At 40.8% G+C, this 27,901-nt stretch overlaps 3 protein-coding genes across 3 annotated transcripts in view; 1 reads left to right on the plus strand and 2 right to left on the minus strand.

Moving 5' to 3' along the window:
• The window catches only part of adap1 (ArfGAP with dual PH domains 1), a gene marked incomplete in the record, with an annotated part of 93,312 nt that extends 86,894 nt beyond the window's left edge, over nt 1-6,418 (minus strand). Inside the window, 1 exon segment of the mRNA NM_001097289.1 lies at nt 6,120-6,418. Within this exon segment, the coding sequence (NP_001090758.1) occupies nt 6,120-6,204 (85 nt within the window).
• A 1,468-nt stretch (nt 6,419-7,886) lies between these two features.
• On the minus strand, nt 7,887-10,145 carry cox19 (cytochrome c oxidase assembly factor COX19). The gene is made up of 3 exons (NM_001126977.2): nt 9,982-10,145; nt 9,432-9,543; nt 7,887-8,787 (listed from the first exon to the last, which is right to left on the minus strand). Exons 1-3 carry the CDS (start codon nt 10,061-10,063, stop codon nt 8,700-8,702), a joined length of 282 nt encoding a protein of 93 aa, NP_001120449.1. The 5' UTR covers nt 10,064-10,145; the 3' UTR covers nt 7,887-8,699.
• Nucleotides 10,146-16,825: 6,680 nt separating this feature from the next.
• cyp2w1 (cytochrome P450 family 2 subfamily W member 1) lies at nt 16,826-26,767 on the plus strand. The gene is made up of 9 exons (XM_002941810.4): nt 16,826-17,022; nt 17,366-17,528; nt 19,304-19,453; nt 19,928-20,088; nt 21,796-21,969; nt 23,384-23,525; nt 24,304-24,491; nt 25,107-25,248; nt 26,125-26,767. Exons 1-9 carry the CDS (start codon nt 16,831-16,833, stop codon nt 26,328-26,330), a joined length of 1,518 nt encoding a protein of 505 aa, XP_002941856.3. The 5' UTR covers nt 16,826-16,830; the 3' UTR covers nt 26,331-26,767.
• Nucleotides 26,768-27,901: the final 1,134 nt, after the last annotated feature.

Genomic DNA, 27,901 nt, shown 5'->3' on the forward strand with positions numbered 1-27,901 from the left:
AGAGACTGGCGGATTGCTAATGTGGTGCCGTTATTTAAAAAGGGATCCCGTTCTCAGCCTGAAAACTATAGGCCTGTTAGTCTGACATCAGTAGTAGGAAAACTTTTGGAAGGGGTAATAAGGGATAGGGTACTTGAATACATTGCAGTTCACAATACTATTAGTTTGTGCCAGCATGGTTTTATGCGTAACAGATCTTGCCAGACTAATTTAGTCACCTTTTATGAGGAGGTGAGTAGGAACCTCGATGCTGGAATGGTAGTTGATGTCATCTACTTGGACTTTGCTAAAGTGTTTGATACAGTACCTCACAGAAGGTTAATGATCAAATTAAGGAATATTGGCCTAGAACATAATATTTGTAATTGGATAGAGAACTGGCTGAAGGATAGAGTACAAAGAGTGGTGGTAAATGGAACATTTTCTATTTGGACCAGTGTGGTTAGTGGAGTACCGCAGGGGTCAGTCCTTGGTCCTTTGCTTTTTAACTTGTTTATTAATGACCTGGAGGGGGGCATAGAGAGTACTGTTTCTATTTTTGCTGATGACACAAAATTGTGCAAAACTATAAGTTCCATGCAGGATGCTGCCGCTTTGCAGAGAGATTTGACAAAATTGGAAAACTGGGCAGCAGACTGGAAAATGAGGTTCAATGTTGATAAGTGCAAAGTTATGCATTTTGGTAGAAATAATATAAACGCCAGCTATCTACTGAATGGTAGTGAGTTGGGGGTATCCTTAATGGAGAAGGATCTAGGGGTTTTTGTTGATAACAAGTTGTCTAATTCCAGGCAGTGTCATCCTGTGGCTACTAAAGCAAATAAAGTGCTGTCTTGTATAAAAAAGGGCATTGACTCAAGGGATGAAAACATAATTTTGCCCCTTTATAGTTCTCTGGTAAGGCCTCTTGAGTATGCAGTGCAGTTTTGGGCTCCAGTCCTTAAGAGGGATATTAATGAGCTGGAGAGAGTGCAGAGACGTGCAACTAAACTGGTTAAGGGGATGGAAGATTTAAACTATGAGGTGAGACTGTCGAGGTTGGGGTTGTTTTCTCTGGAAAAGAGGCGCTTGCGAGGGGACATGATTACTCTGTACAAGTACATTAGAGGGGATTATAGGCAGTTGGGGGATGTTCTTTTTTCCCATAAAAACAATCAACGCACCAGAGGTCACCCCTTTAGATTAGAGGAACGGAGCTTCCATTTGAAGCAGCGTAGGTGGTTTTTCACGGTGAGGGCAGTGAGGTTGTGGAATGCCCTTCCTAGAGATGTGGTAATGGCAGATTCTGTTAATGCCTTTAAGAGGGGCCTAGATGAGTTCTTGAACAATCAGAATATCCAAGGCTATTGTGATACTAATATCTACAGTTAGTACTAATGGTTGTATTTATAGTTTATGTATGTGAGTGTATAGATTGGTAGGTGTGGGTTAGGTGTGCTGGGTTTACTTGGATGGGTTGAACTTGATGGACACTGGTCTTTTTTCAACCCTATGTAACTATGTAACTAACTATGTAACTACTATGGGGCTGGTTGGAAGGTTCTGTCTGTTGTGACCTGATACTGACTCATATATTCTGTATCCCCACACTAATCAATGACAGAATGCTAGTTTTAAACAACTGACAAGCTCTACAATATGTCTGTATAACTGGCTCCTGGTGATCCTAGTTTAGGGTTTCCACCTCTGCCGGCTTTCTTAGCCGGGCAGAGGCGGAGGTGACATCGCAGGAGATTATTAAAGAATATCACTACCTACATCATACTAAAAGTAAATGTAATGGTGAACTACTCCTTAAAGTTCTCCTTTGGGGGTATATCATTTTGGTCAAGGACTCCCTTATTAAAGCACATAAAAAAATTAGCTCAGATGTTGTATGAAACCATCAGATTTGGTTCCAAAATATTTAGAAAGACAGGAAGGGTTCATCATAAATAACCACCAAGCCTTACTTACAGGAGTATTTAGGATAACAAATGGGCATTTCAAGCTGACACTTTCATGTGGGTGTGGAAAAAAGCAAATATCTCAAGGAAGCAGAGTTGGTTTTACTGCCGTGCTGGAAAGCAGAAGGGAATAAAGTCCTCGATCCAGACACGCAGATAAAGGTCATTTGGCAGGAAGTTGCCCAATAAATGCAGAGTCAGTCTAGTTATTAATACAATAAGTATCAAAGTCGCTGCACGCAAAGCTCTATAGCCACACGCTCACAATAAGACCGGGCCCTTCAGTGTGATCACTGAGTAAACACTGTGGGCAACTTGAACACACAAAGGGTGTGCCACACCTGACTGTTTGGCCCTAGGGCAGGTACAACATCACAGGGAGCCCTAAGCAAGAAAGCTGGCCAATTAAAACATTTATTGACCAATAAGATTGTTCACCTTACTGTACTAAAAGTGGTAGTAAATGGAACATTTTCTATTTGGACCAGTGTGGTTAGTGGAGTACCGCAGGTCAGTCCTTGGTCCTTTGCTTTTTAACTTGTTTATTAATGACCTGGAGGGGGGCATAGACAGTACTGTTTCTATTTTTGCTGATGACACAAAATTGTGCAAAACTATAAGTTCCATGCAGGATGCTCCCGCTTTGCAGAGAGATTTGACAAAATTGGAAAACTGGGCAGCAGACTGGAAAATGAGGTTCAATGTTGATAAGTGCAAAGTTATGCATTTTGGTAGAAATAATATAAACGCCAGCTATCTACTGAATGGTAGTGTGTTGGGGGATCCTTAATGGAGAAGGATCTAGGGGTTTTTGTTGATAACAAGTTGTCTAATTCCAGGCAGTGTCATTCTGTGGCTACTAAAGCAAATAAAGTGCTGTCTTGTATAAAAAAGGGCATTGACTCAAGGGATGAGAACATAAATTTGCCCCTTTATAGTTCTCTGGTAAGGCCTCTTGAGTATGCAGTGCAGTTTTGGGCTCTAGTCCTTAAGAGGGATATTAATGAGCTGGAGAGAGTGCAGAGACTGCAACTAAACTGGTTAAAAGTATTTAGGATAACAAATGGGCATTCCCAGCTGACACTAAAAGTTTTGCACAAAATGCAAAAGAAAGGGAAGTTGCTAAGCAAAGCATTGTTTTATCATGCTGTCCAGTATGACATCACCAGTATGTCTTCATCAGTATGATATCACCAGTATGTCTTCATCAGTATGATATCACCAGTATATTATTATTTTTTTAAATAAGAATAGGAGAAACCCCTTATGGGAACAGAAATCGCAGTTTCCTCCAACAATCTTTAAGCTATTTGGCACTTGCCTATAAGTAAGTACCCTGCACAAAATGCATCAAACTGTGTCTCTTTTTAACCTAATGAAAAGAAAAGCATCTGCTTTCTACTTTTCTGTATGTATTACACTGTAACCATACATTTTACTTGCAGGCAAAACCCTATAACTTACTTTAGGGGGGGGGCGCACAAGGTTTTTTTTTTTTTTAGAATTAAGTACCGCTTTATCTGTGAGTCAGAAAATAAGCCTCATCTCCAATAACCATATAATGAAGAATGAGTCTACAATTAGCTCTCTTCACTCCTTCTCCTCCCTGTGTGACCAGCCGCAAGCTGCCTACAATCTGCAACGTGTGACAGTTTCTGCAAAGTTGGGGTTTCTCGCTAGCACTGCTTCCTCTTTCAGTTTAACACCATGGAAGCTGCTGTCAGTCAGTGTGTTCATCAGGCAGCTACGACGGTGCAGGTCAAACTGGCAGTAGTAGAATCACCATACAAGAACGAGAGGAGGATCTGGATGTCATATTGCTCTCCCCTCATGCTGATGTAAACTACAAATCCAAAACCACTGTTTTGCAAAGGATTATGGGAGTAGAAGACACTTTTAAAATTCACTACCCACTTTGTTTAAATATTTTTTGCCCAGAGAGGTACAGTTCCACAATGTTAAATCTACTAAATTACAATATATGTATTATAGTACAGGTATGGAGAACCCCTTTTCCAAACCCAATACCCAGAAAGTTCTGAATTATGGAAGGGCCATCTCCCATAGAGTCCATTGTGATCAAATAATTCAAATTTTTTAAAATTATTCCCTTTTTCTCTGTAATACTAAAACAGTACCTTGTACTTGATCCCAACTAAGCTGCATGAATCCATATTGGGGGCAAAACAGTCCTATTGAGTTTAATATTTAATTTTTTTTTTAACAGAGATACAAATTACAGAAAGATCCCTTTTTTGGAAAACCCGAGATACAGGTATAGGACCCATTATCCAAAATGCTCAGGACCAAGGGTATTCCGGATAAGGGGTCTTTCCGTAATTTGGATCTCCATACCTTAAGTCCACTAAAAAATCAATAAAAATCAATAAACCATTTATTGAACCTAATAGGACTGTTTTGCATCCAATAAGGATTAATTATATCTTAGCTGGGATCAGTTACAAGGTACGGTTTTATTACTACAGAGAAAAAGGAAAGCTGTTTTAAAATTCTGAATTATTTGATAAAAATGTAGTCTATGGGATACAGGCTTTCCGTTATTCGGAGCTTTCTGGATAATGGGTTTACGGGTATCCCATACCTGTACAAACATGCTGCATAACAATCTCATACCTGTATAGTGTAGGATAACTATAGACAACAAGACACAATGGTTATCTGCTGGGGCCATAGGTTTGATTCTAACCAGGGCACTATCTACAGGGAGTTTGTATGTTCTCTGCATCTCTTCTTCCCACATTCCAAAAGTATAAAGGCAGGTTAACTGGCTCTGGAAGAATACGATTAAATATGCAAATATGATTAAAACCTTAGATCATAAGCCCCATTGGTGCATTGAATAATATTTAATTTTTGTAAATTGCTGCAGAATATGTTGGTACTATAAAAAGAATAATAGTACTGTACTTTTATAAACTGTACTATAATTTACTATACTGTACTTTAACATAATATACTGTACTATATTTCATACTGTATTTTATATACTATACAGGTGCTTTTGTACTATACTGTACTATAACATACTGTACTTATATAATGTACTATACTGTACTATAACATACTGTACTTATATAATGAACTATACTGTACTATAACATACTGTACTTATATAATGAACTATACTGTACTATAACATACTGTACGTATAAAATGTACTATACTGTACTATAATATACCAATTTTCTGTGACTGAATTTCATTTTAAGGGAAACAGAATTTGTATACCTAAGAAAATGCTGCTGGCTCATTACTACCCTTCTCTATTAAGCTGGCCATGTGTGCTCTGAATTATTGTCCCAATCATTTTTGTATCATGGCGATCGGTCAGACAGGTTAGAAAATTTGGTTGGATAGCAATAAAATATGTATTGAGTATCTGATGATATCCTTGGGGAACTACAATGTATTTCCAGGAAGGCACTTTCATACGATTGGTGTCTGTCAACTATTTTATGTTCAGAACATCTTACAATTTCAGAGTGAATGTTAGTTTTAGATTGTTGCAAGGATGTAGGATGGGGGTCCATGAGCAATTTTGTCAACTGCTGTCACAATGCAAAATCCATATCTTACAAGTTAATTCATACAGTACATACAATAGGCACATGATTTACACAACCCATGCCCTGGGTGAGGGGTGCCCACCCTGCCACACTCCAGCTGTTGTTAAACAATGCCACTGTTGCCTATGGGAGTTACAGCTCCACAACAGCTGAGGGACCAGACACTTCTACTTTCTAATGCCACATAGGATTCTCATTTACCAGCCGGCTACAAACCTGCCCTACTGAGTGTAGCAACTGGGGAGCTAAGTTGCCATAAGGACAAATGCCAGCTGTCTGTAGTTCTCAGACCTTTGCTTGTTGCTGCTGGCACGATTGACACAGAATCCCTTACCCTCCAGCCAATACCCCATTAGTAGCTGTACCTTTACTCACACCTGCTGCCTTGCTGGCACCAAACCAAATGCCCCCCCCCCCCCAACTCCGGGAATGGTATGTTCCCTTCTCTCCGGGTCTGGTCTGTTCTCATGGGAAGTGTGTGCCAAGCATTTCCCAGAGCCCAATGAAAGTTCAAGGCCAATGGCAGCAGGAATGGGAAGGAAGGGGCAGATTAACAGACAATAGGTAGCAGCAGCGCTCCCCTTACCTGGTGCCCCACAGTCAGCGCACACAGTGTTGCCCGGTTTCCGTGCCAGCTCAGTCACGGCTCTCTTGTTCCTTTCTTCCGCCATGGTGCCCTGCTATCCTGATATCCCCTCACTCTCCCACCCCTCCTGCCTCTTACTCAGCGCTGGGATCTAGGCAAGGGGGGACAGCAGGGAGGGACTCCCGTTGCTCATTGCTGCAGGTGCAGTCTCAGTGCTCTGCAGGAGCGCACACAGTGCGCGTCTGTCTGTCACAACTGCCGCCGGGGAACTCCTCCTCTCTCTCCCATTCAAAGTGGACTCTCCTCTCGCAACCCCTGACTCTGCTCCTCTGGTTCCGCATTTCTTAAAATATTACAAGAAACTAATCTCCTCATAGGCGCCCAATGGCACCCTCTGCTGTTCCAAGTGGGTACTGCGAGGCTTTCTACAGATGGAGACATTTAACCACTATAAAGTGAAATTAAAGTGGAATAATCCGCCTAGTGTGTCTTCAATAAATAGATGCAACATAGTCTTTTGCAAGATATTTGGGAAAAGATGTCAAACCCAGTATCACTATTGCCCCTATTATCATTATCTCTTTTAGCCATTTATTTAGGCTGGCAGTGCCTATGTAGGTATGTATGTATGTATAACTTTATTTATAAAGCGCCACAAGGGTACGCAGCGCTGTACAGTCTTACAGAATACAAAATTACACACAGGGAGGACGAGTGATATAATAAATAAATACATATATTTATATAAGTGCCATGTGGTATGAGACACAGTAGGAAGGAGGTCCCTGCCCCGTAGAGCTTACAATCTGAGTATCAACCACACACCATATATCAAGCAATTGTATGGAATCTTTTTTAAAAGAGTATATTATTAAATGGGCAAGTCTGACAACTGCAGCAGAAGGTGGTGGGGGCTGCCATGGGAGAGGGACAAACAGGACTTGACTTGTGTCATGGGCACTGGTAAATTAGTGGGCCCAGACTGCCAACAAAAGAACTGGGCTTCCAGCAAAAAGGCCGGGCAGATGAGACAGGTTGGGTGAATTTTTAACATGGCTAGGCAGGTGTATAGGGCCCCCACTATTTATTATGACAACTTAGGTTCAGATTTAATTTAGTATTCAGCCACATGTTTTGTAAAGGAGACAGTATTGGGCCCAGTACAAAAATAATGGAATTCAATTCAACCCTAATGACAAAAGAATGCAGCAGGCAGGAGTTTGTGCACCAAGCTTTTGTTCATGTCACAGGGTCCTATCAGTGATATAGAATTAGTAACAGAAAAAAACAATCCTGAACAAAGATAACAAGCAACATGACTAAATAAGGAGTGGTCCAGGGTAGACAGGTGTTCCAATAGCAAACAGTGATGAAACCAAACAACCATCCAATAAATGAATGTTCCAAGATAGGAAAGCTAAACTGCTCCGCAACACTCAGCATTCTCTCTGTACCTAAAGGTAACCATTTTTCTCAGGGGGCTCAAGCTGAGCCATTGTTTCTCTTTACTATTTCTCTTTACTAAAGACATTATGGCAACCCACTATAACCAGCATGGACATTCAATTTTACAAAAGTTAGAGCTCTGAGAAAGTTAATAAACAAACAGTGCCTACTGATGCTCAAGGTTGTAAGTGACTGGAATATAAATAGGAGAGGCCTGAATAGAAAGAAAAGTAATACAATAACAATAAAATTGTAGCCTCACAGAACAATATATATACATATTTTTTTTTTGGGCTTCTGGGATCTGTGACCACCATTTGACAGCTGGAAAGAGTCATAATATACAGGCAAATAAAGCTATTAAAAATAATATATAAAGACCAATTAAAGAGTTGCTAAGAATTGCTCATTTTATAAAGCATATTAACTAGCCCTTTAAGGCTAATTTATACCTATAACACGTTTTGGGCAAGACTGACAACTTGTGGTTAAATATGGGTACTACAATATCTGTGTTACATATCAACTCACCGCATTTAGCTGTTTTCTCAGGATTAAGCAAAAAAATATTTAATAAAAATCAGTGAATTTCAGTTCCATAAAGGCCCTATTCCCTGAAATAATGATCAATGATCATGATCAAATCATGATTTTGAGAAACTATGCAACAATAAGCTTTGCATATGGATTATATGCATATATGGATTGGCATATTTTTGAGGGAACACATTTAGACAGGGATCTACAATGCTTGTTGGTTTGAAAACAAAAACAAAAGCCACAATGAAAATAATATTGACACAGATTTAGAAAAGGAACTATAATTCATTTTTGATATATCTTACAAGAAGTGAAAGTATTACATTCAACAAACAGATTTGTAAGCTGAAGTGAGTCAGTAAGGTCTAGAGTCTCCATAGCTGGCTAAGGGTCAATCAGTGATGAGCCGAAGCATATAGGTATTTACAACATCCATTTGTACACACATATGTATTATTCTTATTGTGTGTTCATAGGGTAAAAAAAACTGAACCCATTTAACTCTTAAACGTATAGAAAAACCTGCAAAAAGTTACTCTATAAATAAAGATTGTTCAAGAAGACATGTTATAAGTCCAGAGTTGCTCTCTGCCTCTATAAGCTGTTGTTTTCTTCAGGTTTCTCATCATTTATTAGGTCTTTGAAACCAAGCTTCTGCAGGGGTTCCTTTGCCATTAGCTGCCTGCAAAAATAAATATAACACAATATAAAACATATAAAAACATATTACTTTAATACAACAACATTTAAATCTGCTCTATAAATGTGTGCTATAATGATCTCCCTAACGCAGCTACCATTTCATGTGTCCCTTTGCCTAAACCTGCTTGGAAGGGACCCCATTGCCAGTTGCACACAAAGCTTGTGTGCCCTGGGTCCATTATGGTGAGCAACTGAATTCAAGTGTGGCAATAGTTCTGCAATAGTTACCCTACACATAAACCATTGGTTGTGCTAAAAATAAATATATTGTTTGTGACTAATTCCCAGATGGCATTATTGCTACCTACCTGTACAAGGATATGGATGTTAGGTGATTAATATACCCCCATTTTGGCACCCCCAAGTGACTTAGCCTTTCCTTCTCCTTTAAGACATGCTACTGTTTCCAGTCCGGTCGGCTAGTAAAACGATTTAGAGCAAAAGAGATAAAGTTTGTACTAAAGTGTATATAAATAAAATATTAGAAGATAGAGGGGTATATTTAAACACCTGTTAGGATTTGTCTGCTCCTATTTGCCGTGTTATTGGCTAATGCTGAACTGCTTTAGAACAGAATTTACAGTCTGCATTCTACATGTGCTGTACCTCCTGCAATGCACTCACCTTTCCATTCTGCATTCCAAATATTCCTTGGATTCTTCTCTGCACAAACCACTCTGGAAGCTGTTGTCGCGCAGACACCGCATGAACCTCTCTTTGAATGATTTGCATTCACCTGCAAGGAAATCACACAATTAGGGCAAGTTAAGATATCAGAATAATGTATAAAGAATTCCATTCTTGTTTATATCATTAGTCAAAGCTTGGCTACTGGTATATGCGCTTAGTTACATGTCATGAACAGTAGAGCATTACAGAATAGTATGTATGTAAATATAAGCTTTACACATTAAATACTGGACCAAAACCAGAACACACAGGGGCCCTAAAACTGTCCCTGGAAGGAACGCTAGGAATTAGACATAATTGTATCATCTCAATAGTGCCCATTGTACACAGAGCAGTTCCTAATTCCACTTCCTGCTTCCTCCTTGACCTGTAATGGCATTAAGATCACAGTACGACAGTGCCGTTAATGTGGTAGCAGGTCAGGTTGTAGGTGCCAGGACAAGCCCTAGTAATAACCCTGCTAGAGTCAGAACATGTCCCTTACCTAAATGATCCAAAGGAAACGAGCCCTTGTCTGGGGGTCGAGGTTTAAAGGTTTTCGTCCCGAAGTTCATAGCAGTGGACATTTTCAATAGAAAGTTGCTAATCCCTTTCTGACAGACCAACAAATGTCACCCGTAACATCACAGAATAACCTCCGTACATGCGCATATCTAGCAACTGAGCAAGCGCAGCCTGACCCCAAGAAAGATGGCGGCGTCGGCTTCAAAGCAGAAACTACGCAAGCGCACTAGCGATGTTCCGTAGCCGAATGGTTAAATGTAGTGGCTAGTTCCTCAGAAAGGACCTTGGCTATATCATCATTACGTAACCCTACCATGTGACTGCTCTGGAAAGGATTTGCTCCTATTGAGCGGCAGATTCAAATGGCTGCTGCTTTGGGGAATGGTGGGCAGCGAGGTCTTTGTAAAATCTGCGATTAATTCCCTTAGTATCGTATTGTAGGCTAGGAACGCACCGTTTATGAGGATTATTATGTTACTGTATATATTATATAGCGTTTGGTATTATGTGTAATAAAATGCTCTGCTGGCTTTTCATCCCAAAACTGCGTTCTGGTGTTTGTTTCGGGGAGGGGGTGGGGATGGGGGTGTATCCGGGGGTTGGGGCTGAACTTGATGTCGCCCTGGTCATGTGTTTACATTTGTTTTCTTTTTAGTGTCCCTACTGACGTATTTAAGATGGTGGAAAAATCCTTAAAACTCCAATGCTGCTGGCCATTTTCTGAATTGTAACTAAGCACAAAAACAGGGAGCGCTCACCGGATAGGTTCCGCGTACATAGTGTCCCGTGCTAACACATCCAAAAACGCCCCCGATCCAGGCGTGGTAGAATGCAACACAATAGGTATAATAGGATGGAGCACACCAGGACAGCTATGTTAGTAAAAATAAAATGAACTTTTATTTCTAGCTTCCATTAAAAACATACAGTATTACAAAATAGAAGAACTGAAACCCCCCCAGCTTGACGCGTTTCATGGCTCAAGGCCACTTCATCAGAAGCTATGATTGAGCTTCTGATGAAGTGGCCTTGAGCCATGAAACGCGTCAAGCTGGGGGGTTTCAGTTCTACTATTTTGTAATATGTTTTTAATGGAAGCTAGAAATAAAAGTTTATTTTATTTTTACTAACATAGCTGTCCTGGCGTGCTCCATCCTATTATGCCTATTGTCTGAATTGTAACTACCTGTCCCTACTGCTACAGGTGGGGTTCATTCTGATAATGTAAATGTGATCATTTGTGGCCCATAAACTCCCTTTAGTAGTAGTGACAAGGGGGTGCCATTAGACTCTGACATTTGGTTATTTTCCTACTGGTGCCATTCTGCCAGGTCTGACATAGGCAATAGCCTTGCATGCACTACTTCTCTCCAGCCCCCTGAATTCTGTATAAATGAGGTGCATTTATTCCAGCAAACTTGAAAAGGCAATGCCAAGCACACACCGGACAGCAGGATATTCTTTTAAAACACAATCTTTATTTATCCATTAAAAGCAAAGAACGCCTAACGCGTTTCGTACACGTATGTACTTAATCATAGGCAGAAAATAAGAACACATCTTAGGTGGTTTATATAGCAAAGTTACAAGGAATCACAAAATGGCATAACAATGATTGACAACACAAAACCACACACCCCCTCAATAAAAATTAAAGGGAAAAAAAGACCTAAAGGAATATCTTGAATACTCTATCGCTAAAGTCATCATCAAGTTGAAATGAAGTTAAATTAAAGTGAATTAAGTAAAATTTCATATAAATATCAAATAATATATAAACAGACCATGTATTCCAGCAGATAGGCTTCTAAACAATGCCCTGTCCACCAATGAATAATCTCAGTGCAACTGGATGACACGGGTACATCCAAACGTAGATAGAACGCATCACATTGCGTTCCACCTGCATTCAGCACTTACATTCCTTTGTGTTGGTACAGAACTCCAGCACAGGGGAACTCAGAGTGTTAGCAACAAGTGGCCAATGGCACGTGGGGCCGTGCGCCAGCTTTTCTCCAAAGGCGTAAAACAAATGCGCTCCCATCTGCCCCTTGTACCTGCACTAACAGCCATGGAGTTTATCCCCTGCGCAGACACGCAGCAGATATTTGCGTCGAAATTCATACTTCCACGCTGTTTCACACTGATATACGCTCTGTGTCTGCACGCAAGCAAACCCCTGTGTGCATGGTACTATCATACACTTTAAAATAAATAAAGCATTTTATTTTTACACCTTTCAGTATTAACATACGACTCCCTTCTAAAACGAACATTGCACCATGCTGACACACTATGCTTTGTTTAGAAACCACTTACAAATACAATCCAAAGTGGCGAAGCTTTGAGTGCACTGACCTGCCATGAGTTGGCGAGTAGTATCGGCTTTAATTATGTCAGTACACCCTTGGGCGTGGGTGAGACCGGGCTGTAGATTTTCATATGCACGAAAGGGGTCCGGACGCCCAGGATGAAATTGGAGGAGATTTCCTCTGACTGAGCCCATTCTAATTAATGCAGGCTGATCAATATACCTAGGACAAATGTTTCTCACTGCCTATGATGATAGAAGACGGTATATACATACATACATACATACATACATGCCATTTTATTACATTTTATTGGCCGTCCGCCCAATTCGACCACGCATGCGTGCAACCCCGCCCCTAAATTTCTGCCGCCCTAGGCCGTGGCCTTTGTGGCCTGCCCACAAATCCGGGCCTGTGCATAGGCCCAGGTAACCAGTAGCATTTAAGGGCTCACAAAATGGCACCTTATTTTGCACTTTGCCCTTGGGTTTATAAATAACCCGTACAGGCTTTAAATTTAGTCTTTAATAATGAATACCCCATTATATAGGATCATGCATTGTTTCTCACGTCTACAGTCTTCTCTAAGTTAAATTCCAGAAAATAAAGAAAAACAGGTAACCTTTCTGGGACCACCATCATTTACCATGCCAAAGCTGCCCTGACCCAGCAAATCATGGATGCTGTAGCTACTGTGAATCAGTGGGAGGGCACGTTTGTTTCAAGGCAAGGTCTTTTCTGGATACTTCCTCCTAGAAAAAAGAGAGAGTTCATATTGCAAATATACAGTGCTATCAGTGGCAGGAATACAGACTGATCAGCCCAATAAAAATGTCTTACAGTATTTCTTTTTTAAATAAATATTTACTTTTTTTAAAAAGTAATCTACCTAGCAATTTACCTAGAGCACTACATTGCCGTTTGGAAAGGGACTTTGTGTCAGTTGCCTTGTGCTATAGTAGTTACCCAAAAAGGCACTATGTGCACCAGTTGTCAGTATAAATATTGTTACAGCTATATTGTGACATTAGTATTTTTGATTTTTGGTAGGTCTTCTTAATTTGTATCCCTTCAACACCATTATGTGGAGACTATAAATGTCCCAAGTTTCCCAGTCTCTCCCTCTAATAGCATAGAAGGCTCCCAGACATGTCTGATATCAGCAGGTAAGCTCCCTGGGTATATTGGGTGCAATCCTTTACATAGGGAATGTTGCCTGGTGTACCTGGTATTGTTTGAGAAATTGGATTTTACATAAATTATACACTTAGAACTTTTAGAAGAAACCCAGTGGACCCGGGTCCTCACCAATCCAGGCCCGCTGCCGTCACGATACCACAGGTCTGGGTCCTTCTATATAGAATTGTGTTACTTGTGCTCTGTTGCTGGTACAGGTATGGGATTTCTTATCCGGAAAATCCATAAAGTTCCGAATTACGGCCATCTCCCATAGACTCCATTATAAGCAAATAATTTTTTTTAATTATTTCCTTTTGCGCTGTAATAATAAAACAGTACCTTGTACTTGATCCCAACTAGGATATAATTAATCCTTATTGGAGGCAAAACAAACCTATGGGGTTTATTAAATATTTCAATGATTTTTAGGAGACTTAAGTTATGGAGATCCAAATTACAGAAAGATCCCTTATCCAGAAACCCCAGGTCCCGAGCATTCTGGATAACAGGTCCCATACCTGTACTACATTATACTGTTACCACTTAATTACAAGAGCCACTATAGGTACAACCGGCACCACATAGCAAATGCCCCTTCTTATTCCTTTAGAACAGTGCTGTCCAACTTCTGTGGTACCGAGGGCCGGAATTTTTCCGACCTACGAGGTGGAGGGCCGACAATGGAAGCCAGTTTTGCCCACTCCCCTTTTTGAAACCACACCCACTTGAAACCACACCCGTGTTATCACATGACCATACCCATATTAATGGTTGTAGTACAGCAAAAACCTGCCATACTGTGCCTTCCCTACCCTGCCTGTGTGTGCCATACTCTGCCTTCCCTACCCTGCCTGTGTGTGCCATACTCTGCCTTCCCTACCCTGCCTGTGTGTGCCATACTCTGCCTTCCCTACCCTGCCTGTGTGTGCCATACTCTGCCTTCCCTACCCTGCCTGTGTGTGCCATTCTTGGCTGGTTTGTGCCATACTTGGCCTGTGTGTGCCATACTCTGTCTGCCCTACCCTGCCTGTGTGTGTCATACTCTTCCTGCCCTACCCTGCCTATGTGTGCCATACTCTGTCTGCCCTATCCTGCCTGTGTGTGCCATACTCTGCCTGCCCTACCCTGCCTGTGTGTGCCATACTCTTCCTACCCTGCCTATGTGTGCCATACTCTGTCTGCCCTACCCTGCCTGTGTGTGCCATACTCTGCCTGCCCTAACCTGCCTATGTGTGCCATACTCTGCCTGCCTACACTGCCTGTGTGTGCCATACTCTTCCTACCCTGCCTATGTGTGCCATACTCTGTCTGCCCTACCCTGCCTGTGTGTGCCATACTCTGCCTGCCCTACCCTGCCTATGTATGCCATACTCTGTCTGCCCTACCCTTCCTGTGTGTGCCATACTCTGTCTGCCCTACCCTGCCTGTGTGTGCCATACTCTGCCTGCCCTACCCTGCCTGTGTGTATGGCACACACAGGCAGCATACAGTGACACAATGCTGGCTCTGCTCCTACAGTCTGCACAATAACTATATATTAAAAAAACTTTTTTAATTGCAGTACCACCTCAGTATATGTTCTTTTTGTAGTGTGCAGGGATTATTTGTGGGTTTCTACTGCTCCTACAGTGTGTCTGAGGTATGAACAGGGGAACAATGGGGGTGATTACAGCCTGAGGTGTGAACACTGCAGGGGGTGAACAATACAGAGATTACAAGCAGGGGGAGCAGTTAATCACAGTACTGATACCATTTAAAGCTTACTCAAATGTAAGCCATCAAAGCAGCCAGACAGGTGGGGGGCCACACAGAGGGGGGTCGCGGGCTGCATGCGGCCCGCGGGCCGCCAGTTGGACAGCACTGCTTTAGAATATAAGGAATCTGCATATGTCTCATACCGTATCATGGCTGGTCCCATTAGTTTGGGGGACTGCTGTAAGAAATACCATCATACATCTGATCCCTGCCCCTTTGCAGACCATGATCCCCATTCCAGCCACTGCAACCCGCAATCCTCATTCTGGAAATTGTACTTGCTTTAAAAATTTCCACCAATGGGGTGCAAGAAGCTTGGCCACACATCAAGGGGGCCTGGGAAAGCAAAGTTGCTCCACTGGATCCCTGCAAGTAATAGCTTCTTAAAGGAAAACTGTACCCTCAGAGTACAACACTTAGCAGGACACAGAGAAAACCCAGCTGGCCCTTGCCTCTTGGACCTTTTCCAGGCCTGCTGCATGCATAGAATGGGGGAGTTTTTGGTGGTACATGAGGGGGTGATGTGTTTGGGGGAGGGTATTACACCAGGGGTGCGAAGCCTCAATGGCTGGGGTGGTGGGCCCTTTAGGAGGTGGCAACGGTAGGTCCTGGACACCCCAGTTCAAAACAGGAGCAAGTACATCTGTAAATTGCATTTTGATGTACACAATTTAGCATTGATTTGTGCACTTGCATTAATAAATGAGTCCCTATGAAATCTTTTGTTGTAATTTGTTGTCTTACTGACCTCTCCTGACATTTGTAGCAGTGTTTTGTGTATGGTATGGGTTACACAGGATTTCTGTTCTGCTATGTCAGGGTTATATAATAATGCTTCTTTTGGATTTTACTGTATTATAATGTGCTCAGATCATGCCAACATCTTTGTATCATGCAAATTTCTTATAATCTTTTTAGCACATTTTACATATAAGAATTCTGGATAACAGATCCCATTCCTGTACCCATGTGTTAATGTTTGCTAGGGTAGAATTGCTGAGTGGCGACAGGTGGGCAGGGCATTTTGCAGGGGCGGAACTACAGGGGATGCGGGGAGTACAATAGCACCCAGGCTGGTCTCTCTGAAGAATACGCTATACCACAGTTGAGGGAATAATAAAGTGAAGAGAAATTCCATACTTTATACTTTGCTGTTTATTTAAGGGAATTAAAGTGGGGAAAATGCCACTTTGTAGGTAGTGTTTATTTTTTCCTTGAACTGTCAAGTGATTTAATAAATATTTTATAATTTATTCTCAAAGAATAGGCAATACATATTTTTGTTTCCTCTTTAAACTGTAGGGTGTGCAGAAGGTTTTAATCCAGATAGCATAGGACATATCATTTAACTGATATTGGGTACTTTATGTTGTGCTCCCATGTGGAATACAAACATCTTGAGTATTGGATTAAATTATATTGTGCAATCTAAACAAGAACAAATTCAGGTTCACATTGCTGTAAGATAAAACCTACATTATTATGGGATTAATCTGTTCTTAACAGAACATTAGGTCCCATGTATATAAATTACCCACTGGCGACTCATTCAGAAGTTTAAATTCTGTATATTGAAGCTGAAAATGTCCTATATAACCCACTTTGTTAGTACAGACATATTGGTTTATCTCGCAACATGCATTACTCTACTGCTTTATTTGCTAAAGGGATTCAAAAATTCAGCTTTGAAAATGCCACCAGGTCCAGCACCATTCCCTTTTATTGGAAACCTGAATATTCTGAACCTGAAAAAGCCTTTCCAGTCCCTTATGAAGGTAAGATACTATTTGAAAAGTAAATTTCAGCCTAGTTCAAAGCATTCTGTTATATTCATAATGTGGTAGTGTAATTGTTTGTTATTATTTATTAACTATAAGGACTAATCATTTAGCACAGAAGGTCAGGGAAGAGAGGGATTCGTAGGGCAATTCCATTGCGGTAAATTTGTAGTTCTGGCAGCGACTGATTCAGACAGATATCTGTTTGTCATTTGGGAGTCTGCAAGTATCTCCCCAACTCACTTTTTATCCCTCTGGGTCATCATGGAGAGGCATTTACAAAGACTAAATTTGATGGAGAATTAGCAGTGTTGATATACTATTCTGTGACATTTTGCAGCTCTCTGAGAAGTATGGAGAAGTATTTACTGTCCACTTTGGCCCCAAGAAGATGGTGGTGCTAGCAGGGTACAAGGCAGTGAAGGATGCTCTTGTTACACAGGCAGACGACTTTGGAGAAAGAGCAGAAATGCCAATATTTAGTAAACTGACACATGGAAACGGTAAGTTAAGCACAATAATGTACCCATTTTCACAAATAAACCAGAATTTACACTTCTAGCCATCTATTGGATGTTCCATGGTGGGTCCAGTTTTAATATTAAGGCAATACTCTGTAGGATAATATACTGTGATCAATGAGCAATAGGGCTAACGTACATGTGTGTGTTCAGCATTTTATGCAGGTACCGTATATACTCGAGTATAAGCCGAGTTTTCCAGCACTCAAAATATGCTAAAAAAGGAATCCTCGGCTTATACTCGAGGCAAGTAGTAAGGGCACTTACATGTCTGACCGCTGAGTATCCACGCACGGCATGTCACCTAGGTCCTGTACCGGCACCGAGCGCCAAGCATGCATGCACGCAGGGCATGTCACGCACACTCTCCCCTGCCGCCGAGCAGAGCCAAGCATGCCGTTTTCATAGGAAACCAGGCAATTTCTGGGAAAACAAACATTTAAACACTTTCCTCTATATAAGTGTGTGATTCTATACACTACCTTACTTGTCCGACCGCTGAGTATGCACGGACGGTACGTCACCTAGGTCCTGTATCGGCGCCGAGCATGCACGCACCCTCCCCCCGTGCGTCACGCCATGCGTGTGTGTATGCTCACAGCGCGGCGGGGACAGTGCGCGCGACATGATGTGTGTGCATGCTTGATGCATACTCAGCGGTCGGACAAGTAAGGTAGTGTATAGAATTTAGAGCCGGAGTAGCTCTACATTTCTTATAAAACAGTTATACTGTAAGAAGTAAATGTTTTGTACACCATACATTACGTATGGTTTTAACAGAAAAAGAGAGGGTTAATGACATTTAACCATATGTATTAAATTTCACTTTATCCATTTTATCTTGTATGAATTTTATTTTAAAGTAGTGAAATTTGAGTGGGGGTGAATTTAACAGCGATATGGAATGTTCAGAAAACTACTATAGGTCAGACTCAGCTTGATGTTATAGTGTATAGAGCTGACCTGTTCACAACTGACAGTTCCATAAAATTTAGTTCATGCTTATTTGAAGACATAGCTAATCCTATCAACATAATTGTTAATATTTGCAAATTAGCACAGTTTTTATTAGCTAATATTTTTTACAGTCCATTTAAGTTGTACTGCAACTGGCACTTTGCTTGGAGAGCAATAGGACAACATTGTGCATGCTTGGCGACGGCCTCAAAGCTTTGGCCTCCTTTCCATCGCTGGCTTCTTCTCCAGGTTTGAGCAGTCAAATTCCATTGTTTCCTATGGGCTAAAACCTTCATCTTTCAATTTTACAGATAAAAGTGATTTATAAAGTAACAGAAGCAGTGGACTCATGTATGGAGACCCAGTTAAAACAAATTGCTCATCTATATAGATTACTTGACCACACCTCTTTTTTGTTTACATCTGTCCAGTTGATGATGGCCCCTGTGGCTTCATAAAGTAGATTTAGTCCTGAGCCAACTGGTCAGAGTTACATTAGCAGCTTAATGCTAATAGATGCCCAGAGAATGTATCCATGTAACAAGCGCTGGTGATTTACACTAATTAGTCCATTTGAGTGTCCTTTTATTAAATAATTTGATTATTGAAACTTAGCAGTAGTTGCTGCATTTCCCACCCTAGGCTTATACTCGAGTCAACAAGTTTTTCCAGTTTTCTTAGGTAAAATTAGGTACCTCGGCTTATATTCGGATCGGCTTATACTCGAGTATATACGGTATGTTTTTTTTTGCTCCATATATAGTCTTGTGTGTATTCTTAAATTATATGTTGTGCTTTAGGCATTGTGTTCAGTAATGGTGAATCCTGGAAAGTAATTCGGAGATTTACACTTTCAACTCTCCGAGATTTCGGCATGGGCAAGAGGACCATAGAGACCAGGATCCAAGATGAACTCCGTCCTCTCATCAAGCTTTTCAAGTCACATGCTGGTAGAGTGTTCCATAGGGTTAATATTAAGGGAAATGGAAGCCCTCCATAGAACTGAATAGCTCAGAGCACACTTTTACAATTATTTCTACCAGGTTTTCCAGATATTAGCCACCCGCTGTTCATTTTGTGCAACAGGAACACCTGGATGTTTCTCTGGTAAGAACCAACAATAGAAACATCAGATGATGTGTCTCTCTGCTCGCTAACATTTTTTAAGCAGAGCAACATCACAGGACGTTCCCTGCAGCAGGGCTCGGCGGTTTCCATTGGCTTCAAGCCCCATCTTTCTCATCATATCCATAGACTTGAAAACACTAATAGAAAAATCTTAAATGTTCTGGGGCTGGCCAAGTGTTCATTATAATCCATTTCAAATATGTTCCTAAATCCCTAATCTAAAGCTCTGTTTGTGATTGGAAGAAAGAACACACAAAAACAATATGAAATATCTGATATTCTGTCTTTCCCCACAGGTAAACCTTTTGATCCAAAGATTATATTAAACAGTGCTGTGTCCAATGTCATCTGCTCCATTATATTTGGGAAAAGGTTTGAGTATAATGACACAACCTTTCTCACTCTGCTCCAGTTATTGAATGAAAATGCAAGACTTTTTGGGACCCCACCACTGCTGGTAACTCTTGTACTTCATAGTTAAGCTGACCTGATGCCCTAGAAATGATTAAAGGGAAACCAATTGAGGTGCAGTTGATGTATAATCACACTAAAAAACATCCATATTGGGTTCCTGTGATTGATGTTAGTAACAGTCAGCACCAGAATTTGCTTTTTAGTGGTGGTGGTAGAGATCAGGGCACCCAGCACAAAATATACATGAATTAAAAAATATACATATATTTATGGGTTTTATAAGTTCCTGTGACATGGACAAGATATAAAATCATGTATCCTGCAATGTCACAGAAAGTTAAAACATTGTTAGGTCACAATTTTTTAAAAAAAAACCAGTGTGATATAATCACTTTTGTAGGACTGGTGTAATTGCGCTTTATGATTGCTTATGCTGCAATTAGTGGGGTTACGAAGAAGTGCTGGCCCATCCTCTCAAAACAAAATGCCTTTGTGGGGGCATATTTACACACTACCCCCCCCCCCCCACCTATTGGTTCCCCCTCCCCTGCCTTCTCTGTCACAGCAAAGGAGCTAAATTAAAGGGGTTGAGGGGGTGGGGAATACTATAGAGTAGACCCTGCAACCCCCTTATCCCCCAGGTCCCCCATGGTTGCAGTTTTTTTCTATATGGTAGTTATGCCACTGTCTCCAATGCTGTGTGTACTATGCATTTATTAATATAGCAATTAGCCATGCAAAGGGAGGATGTTAGGTGGGTCCTGTTGTAAAAGCATGATTAGAAATTTACAATAAAGTGTTTTTTTGTTTTTACGTTAAAGGACCAGTAATGTCATAAAATAAAAATACCCTTGTTATGATGATCTGATCTGCTCTCCAACTGATTAGCTCATGGGCTAAACAGACAGAGAGTGTACAAGGGGCCATGCTCAATATGGCTGCCTAATTATTGTTCCAGTCAAAGTGAGGAGGAGCTCTTGACTTCCTCATCTGTTGATGCACTAGGAACTGGCTGCCTTCATTGCTACAAGGCAGTTTTTTTCATTTAAACTATAGCAGTGGTTCTAAAACATACACATAATTATTACAACAGGGTAACACTACATTATATTTAAATAAATATAATTTAAAAAATAATTTTTAGGTGTCATCTATCCTTTACATAACTTTAAAGGGTAACTTAAGCTTTTAAAAAGCAAACATAATTACAAGCAACTTTGCAATATACATTGATTAACAAATATGCAGCCTTTTCATGATTTTTAATGTAATAATATGGTTTGGAACAGTTACCTAGTCCCAGCCCCCTGTTCCCCTGCTGATCTGGCTGACTACTTTGAGACTCAAATAAAATGTAACAGTAGTTGACTGTCCTCAGCCTGCATCCTCCCAATCCCACAATCCCCTGCAAACATAATGTAAATAAGGAAAGTATTGTGCAGCTGGATTTCAGCATATAAAATTGTGTTTATTCATACTTTTTAAAGGAACAGATTACAGTAAGTGGGGCTTTTTAAAGATTTTGGTTTGAAAGCTGGAGTTTCATTGATGTATATTGGGAAGTTGACTAGAACTGCATTATCTGTTCATTCTTTGGGTAGCCTTTCCCATTTCAAGAAGACAATCTATACAAGGCTGTATTTCACTTTAAATATTACACCAATATGAGTTATACTATGTCTTGCATTACTTGAGTAAAATGTAATAAATACAAATTAAATCTAATCTGTCATTTCCTTTTCTGCAACAGCTCTTTAATTTTTACCCTCTCCTTGGCTCCATTCTTGGGGCACATAAGCGAGTCCTGAGGAACACAGAGCGACTGAAGCATTTCTTCCAGAATTACATTAATGAACACAGAGCGGAATTTAATGCAAATAATATCACAGGTTTTATTGATGCGTATCTTCTCAAACAGGAACAGGTAAAAGGGCGTTAAAAAATATATGAAATAATCAGTGTTTTGTCTGCATTTAACATGTAATCCTAAAAAGAGGTAACCAATCTGGCAGGGGTATATTTTTCCTTTACTGCGCATCAGAGGAGGGCCAAAATCCCTAGTATGCCATATAGACCAATGCTGTCCAACTTCTGTGGCCTAGATAGTGGAGGGCCGATAATGGAAGCCAGTTTTGACCACTCCCTTTTTAAAACTGCACCCACTTCAAACCACACCCATGTTATCACAACATTTAAGACCATATTCACATTAATGTTGGTAGTGCAACAAAAACCCAATGGTTGGTGCTCACTGTAGGGATATCACCTTCATTCATATGTGAAAGAATTATATTATGTCATATTAAGACACACACTTAATTTCATATTCCTTCCTTCCCCGTGGATAGCGCTGCAACCCCCAGCACATAATTACACACCTTAGGGACCCCCTAACAGCTATTTCCAAATGCTAACAAACTCCCAGAACAAACCCCTGCCAAGTTCACTTTCCACAGGAAGAATAGGTAGGGTTACCACCTGTCCAGTTTTGACTTAGTTAGGAAAACTGAGCAGGACTTCCTGTGATTGATGTGGCTATCGACCAATCGCATCCCATGACATCGCTGGCCACCCCTCCCTACCCCTTGTGACATCACAGCCCGCCCCCTGCCCAGAGAAACAAGTCGTCAGAGGGGGCAACTGTAAGCATAGGGCAGGCAGAGTATGGCACACAGTCAGGGCAGAGCAGGACAGGCGGGAGTAGGGAAGGAGACAAGGAAACCTATCATGTCTATGCAAGAAACTGATCATGACCACTCCAACATGAACAGTTTGTACTGCCGTACATACACTGACACAATGCTAGCACTGCTCCTACAGTCTGAGGTGTGAACAGGTGAACAATGTGGGAGCCTACAGGTCTTTTATGTGTAAACAATACAGGGGTTTACATCCAGAATCTGAGGTGGGAACTATGCAGGGGGGCAGTTAATCTCAGTACTGATACCATTTAAGGCTTACACAAAGGTAAGCAATGACAGCAGCCAGACAGATGGAGGGCCACACAATCGAGTTTGTCAGCACTGCCACAGACAATAACAATTTGCTCCAAGGTATTGCTGCCTATCTAAAGGAGTCATAGGAATGATGAACTGAAGCTTTTTTTAAAACCCTAGGCCAACTCCAGAGGTCCACTGTGGACCCCAAATACAGCCCCATTTGGCATACATAATCATAAATACAAAAGTAGCACGGTGGAGTTGGAAGGAACCATCTTGTACTGCTTGATGTACTCCAGTGACCCATGACCATGCTGAAGGATTGAAAACCATTTGTATGTGTGTTTAATCATTAAACCATTGTCCTTCTAATCAGTGATTTCTCAACTCTCTTTTAAGGAATCCTCCAATGCAAAAACTCACTTCCACGATGAAAACCTTGTCTATTCTGTACTGGACCTTTTTGCAGCTGGTACTGAGACCTCATCTACAACTTTACGGTGGGGTTTCCTATTGATGATGAAGTATCCTGAGATTCAAAGTAATTTTTATTATTGGAATTTTTTGTAAACGTAATTTAGTGTGTTAGTCCTTACAAAGAAATCTTTCAGAGAAGTTCTGTGTCCTACAAAACATCCTATCTCAGGACAAATACCTACACAATTGCGACTTGGCTTGGAGGCAAGTTTTGCAGGTATAAACAACAGTGTAACTATAAAGGAAGCAGACCCTTCGGTTGTGAGGGGTCCCAGGATTCTACTTTCTCTATAGCTGGAAATAAGTGCCCCCTCCCTGGCTAGTTATGTGCTAGTTACGCTAATGGGTATAAACACACAGGTGGACTACCAAACAAAGCTTACTGCAGCCTGTCAGTCTACATAGCCAATCATAACCCTTATTTGGCATCACCCATGAGTTTTAATCATGCTTGTGCATCTCCCCAACCTTTCTACACTGAGTAAACAAAAGCCTCTGGTAGACTTCACTGTTTGACCAATGCAGCTACAAGCAAAGGCTGAGTTGGTAGATATCATATGTTAATTATTGCCAAGTACCTTTTCCCAATGCCACCTAAAAAAAGTGGGTGTCTTGCTCTAAAGAACTTGGGGGATAGTAAGATCATTTATTTTTTATTAATACAACTGGAGTTGGAGGAAATCTGTTCAACATTGATTTATCTGTATGTTTAAAAGAAACATCGAAAGAGGGAAAGGGATTACTTTTCAAAGCCTGCAGGTTTGCAGCTTAATTAGTCCATACAAGGATTTCTGTCTCTAAGATCAATGATAAATAAATAGTAATTTCCTATTCTCTTAAAGAAAAAGTCCAAAAGGAAATAAAGGAAGTTGTGAGACCAGGGCAGTTACCCAAGGTGGAAGATCGGAGGAATATGCCTTATACTGACGCAGTGATTCATGAAATACAGAGATTTGCTAATATTGTTCCCATGAACGTGTCCCGGGCAACTGTCAGGGATGTGAATTTCCGTGGCTTTCTCATCCCAAGGGTAAGTCAACTATTTAAAATAAAACACTTTAAGTGGAACAGTTTTATGAAATGGTATCCTTTTAATCAGCAATCAGAATTTGTCTTTGCTTTTAGAAACCACTTAACCGTACAAATACAGGTATGGGACCTGTTATACAGATTGCTCGGGACCTGGGGGTTTCCGGGGGGGTCTTTCTGTAATTTGGATCTCCATAGCGTAAGTCCCATAAGGATTAATTATGTCTTATTTGGAATCAAGTTCAAGGTACTGTTTCATTATTACAGAGAAAAGGTAGTCTATTGGAGGTGGCCTTCCCTTATGTTTGGAGCTGAATAACGGTTTTCCTGATAACAGATGTCATACCTGTATTAGTATATCACTTACCATATAGGCTACTCATTGATTCTCTATAGCCAGCTTTATGGAGCCTATGGGAGATAGCCTTCCTGTAATTAAGAGCTTTCTGGGTAATGGGTTTCCGAAAAATGGATGCCATACTTGTATCAGTATCTCACTTACCATATAGGCTGGTCATGGATTCCCTATAGTCAGCCTTACACACTCAGAGCTCATTTAGAGACTCTTACACAGCAAACAACAATCCTTAGTGATAAGCGACTTTCTGTTTTATAGGGGACTGAAGTCATTCCTATGCTTACATCTGTTCTGTATGACAACAATCACTGGAAAACACCCCATGAATTTAACCCCCAACACTTCCTGGATGCCAATGGTAAATTTGTGCAGAGGGATGCTTTTCTGCCATTTTCTACAGGTATCCATTTTCATTATTCATTTGTTACTTGGCAGTATATTATATTTGCATGTAGTGAAAGTACATAACAATGTAATGATTTTTTTTAACTCTAAAAAAAAATCTAAAGCTTTAAAAAGAATTTGGCTAGAAATGCTTTTTTTAATAAATGTAACTTATTATACAGGTCCAGAGGTTCAGAAAACCCTATAACACTAATGATACATTTCTTCAAACTTGTCCACGGCAGCCCCCCCATCTTGGACCTTGTTAGGCAACTGTGCATGCTCAGTGTGCCCAGGGCTGCTGCTGAGAAGCTAAGTTTAGGTGTCATAAGAAATAATCAATAATGTGTGTGTGTGTTTTGATTATTTACTATTTACTTATCAACCCAATTAAACACTGACAGGGTGGGTTCATGGCAAATGAAGGGTCCATAGTGGTATATTTTAACATTAGATCAAATCACATGGAAAATAATTGTCCCAATCCTTCATTTGTACATGCTAATAGAGCCCTCACTATGGCTGGGGGAAACATTTTTTTTTTTTTTTTAAATTGCCCCCCTACAACAATTAAGCTGGTCATGTTCAGTGACAAAATCTTACTGGCTCTATTAGCCCGCACCTTCGATGGGGGAATATTTTTTGACAATAGATGACCTGTGGTTAATCACGTGCCTACAATCACAAACACTTTCCTGCAGTCATTACAGTGCTGGAAATCTTTGGATTTAATCTTAAATAAATCTGCCCCAAAGTTTCATGTACATCCAATTCCCTTTCAGCACTGCTAGTACCGAAATTTCTTTTTATATTTCAGGAAAATGCAATACAAATACCAGACATTGTTCCTCACATCTACTGTATGTTGACTTCCATCATTTGTATTGTTTAGGAAGAAGAGCCTGTGTTGGAGAAAGCTTGGCCAAGATGGAACTCTTTTTGTTTTTCACTGGTCTTCTCCAAAGTTTCACTTTGTGCCCACCTGCAGGTGTATCTGGGGCAGACCTGGACCTCACCCCTGATATTGGTTTTGTTTTAACCCCTCTGCCTTTCATGATGTGTGCCATACCCAACAAACAGACTCCTCATTTCCCTTAACAACCAAAGTATCAACAGGCCTATTTTTATTCTAGAAGTAGCAAATTACCATTGTGGTTTCTCAGCTTAGTAGGGATGCAACGAATCAATGTTTTCGGATCTGGCCAAACCCCCAAATACTTTGTAAAGGATTCAGTCGAATACCAAACCAAAAAGTCATTTGATTCAGGATTCTATCCGGCCAGGAGCGTGGATTCGGCCGAATCCTGCCACAAAAAGTCTGAATCCTGGATTTGTTGCATCCCTACAGCTTAGTAACACATCACTATAGCCAATCTGAGTATGAGCAGAGTGCACTGTAAGTGATTTCATGTCTATATCATAGCTAAAATAAAAGATCAAGTTACTTTTGTTCATGACACATCTTTGCATTTGAACCCAGGAGCCCAGAGCGGAGAAGCAGTAATGCCGTTTTAACCTATAAAATGGGGCGGCACATAAACCACACACACCTCTCAATTTATAAACGTTCAAGATATAAGTGAAAGAGTATTATTAAGCACAAGAGGCTTATTTTTCACATCAGCTGATTAAGTGGTCCTATTTCTTGTATTTTGGAATTCTAATCCAGCTTTGAGGTGCGTCTGGATTCTATTCATCCCTGTAAAAACAAAGGTTATTCCATTGCTTTAATACATTATGCGCTGCTATATGGTGTGTAAATATCATATTGGTAAATATAATGCTGGAATGGGCCAGGTGCTCCGTACTTTGACAGCCAAGGGTACAGGGCTGAGACTGAAAGAGGAATCATTTGATGGTGTGGGTACAACAGGAAGTATAATGATGAACACTGCCCACTTGATGAAGTTGACTAAAGGCAGACATAGGATTAACTGATGCTCTACTGCAGGGATTCCCAACCTTTTATACCCATGAGTCACATTCAAATGGAAAAAGATTTGGAGAGCAACACAAACATGGAAAACCATTCCTGAAGGTGCCAATGAGAGCTATAATCAGGGTCGGACTGGCAACCTTCAGAAGGTTCTGTTTGACAATTACACTGGGTTTTTACACCACCAAATTTTGCCTCCAAGCCAGGAGTAAAAAAGCACCTGCTTTGAGGCCACTGGGAGCAACATCCAAGGGGTTGGTGAGCAACGTGTTTCTCACGATCCACTGGTTGGGGAACACTGATCTACTGTGTCCCATTGTCCCCCCCACGTCAAACAAATAGATACTGTACAAGGGGCCATAGACTGTATGTGTATGGCCGCCTTTCTATTGTTCCATTTATTGAGGCCAACAACCTGAATTGTGTGAAGCTGCAGCTCTACTTTATTATGCGTCATGCACTGGTCAGCATGGCTCACTGGAAAGTGATATTTTCAGACCAGTCTGACTGATATGCATGATACATAAATAATGTCTGGGAATATCCAGCCAGCATACATGTACAGAAGTTCTTTCCATACCTGCATGGGCAGTATAAGGGGTGTTATCATGGAGTGCTGGTACGTTAGATGTGTTAGATATAAATGTTATCTTGCACGCACACACTGTGTTACGCTGCTTTGCACATGAGCAATAAATCAGAGAACACAAAATAAAGATCAAAAATTATTTTA

The sequence above is a fragment of the Xenopus tropicalis genome, chromosome 9 (genome assembly GCF_000004195.4).
Source record: "Xenopus tropicalis strain Nigerian chromosome 9, UCB_Xtro_10.0, whole genome shotgun sequence".
Classification (NCBI taxonomy): Eukaryota; Metazoa; Chordata; class Amphibia; order Anura; family Pipidae; genus Xenopus; species Xenopus tropicalis.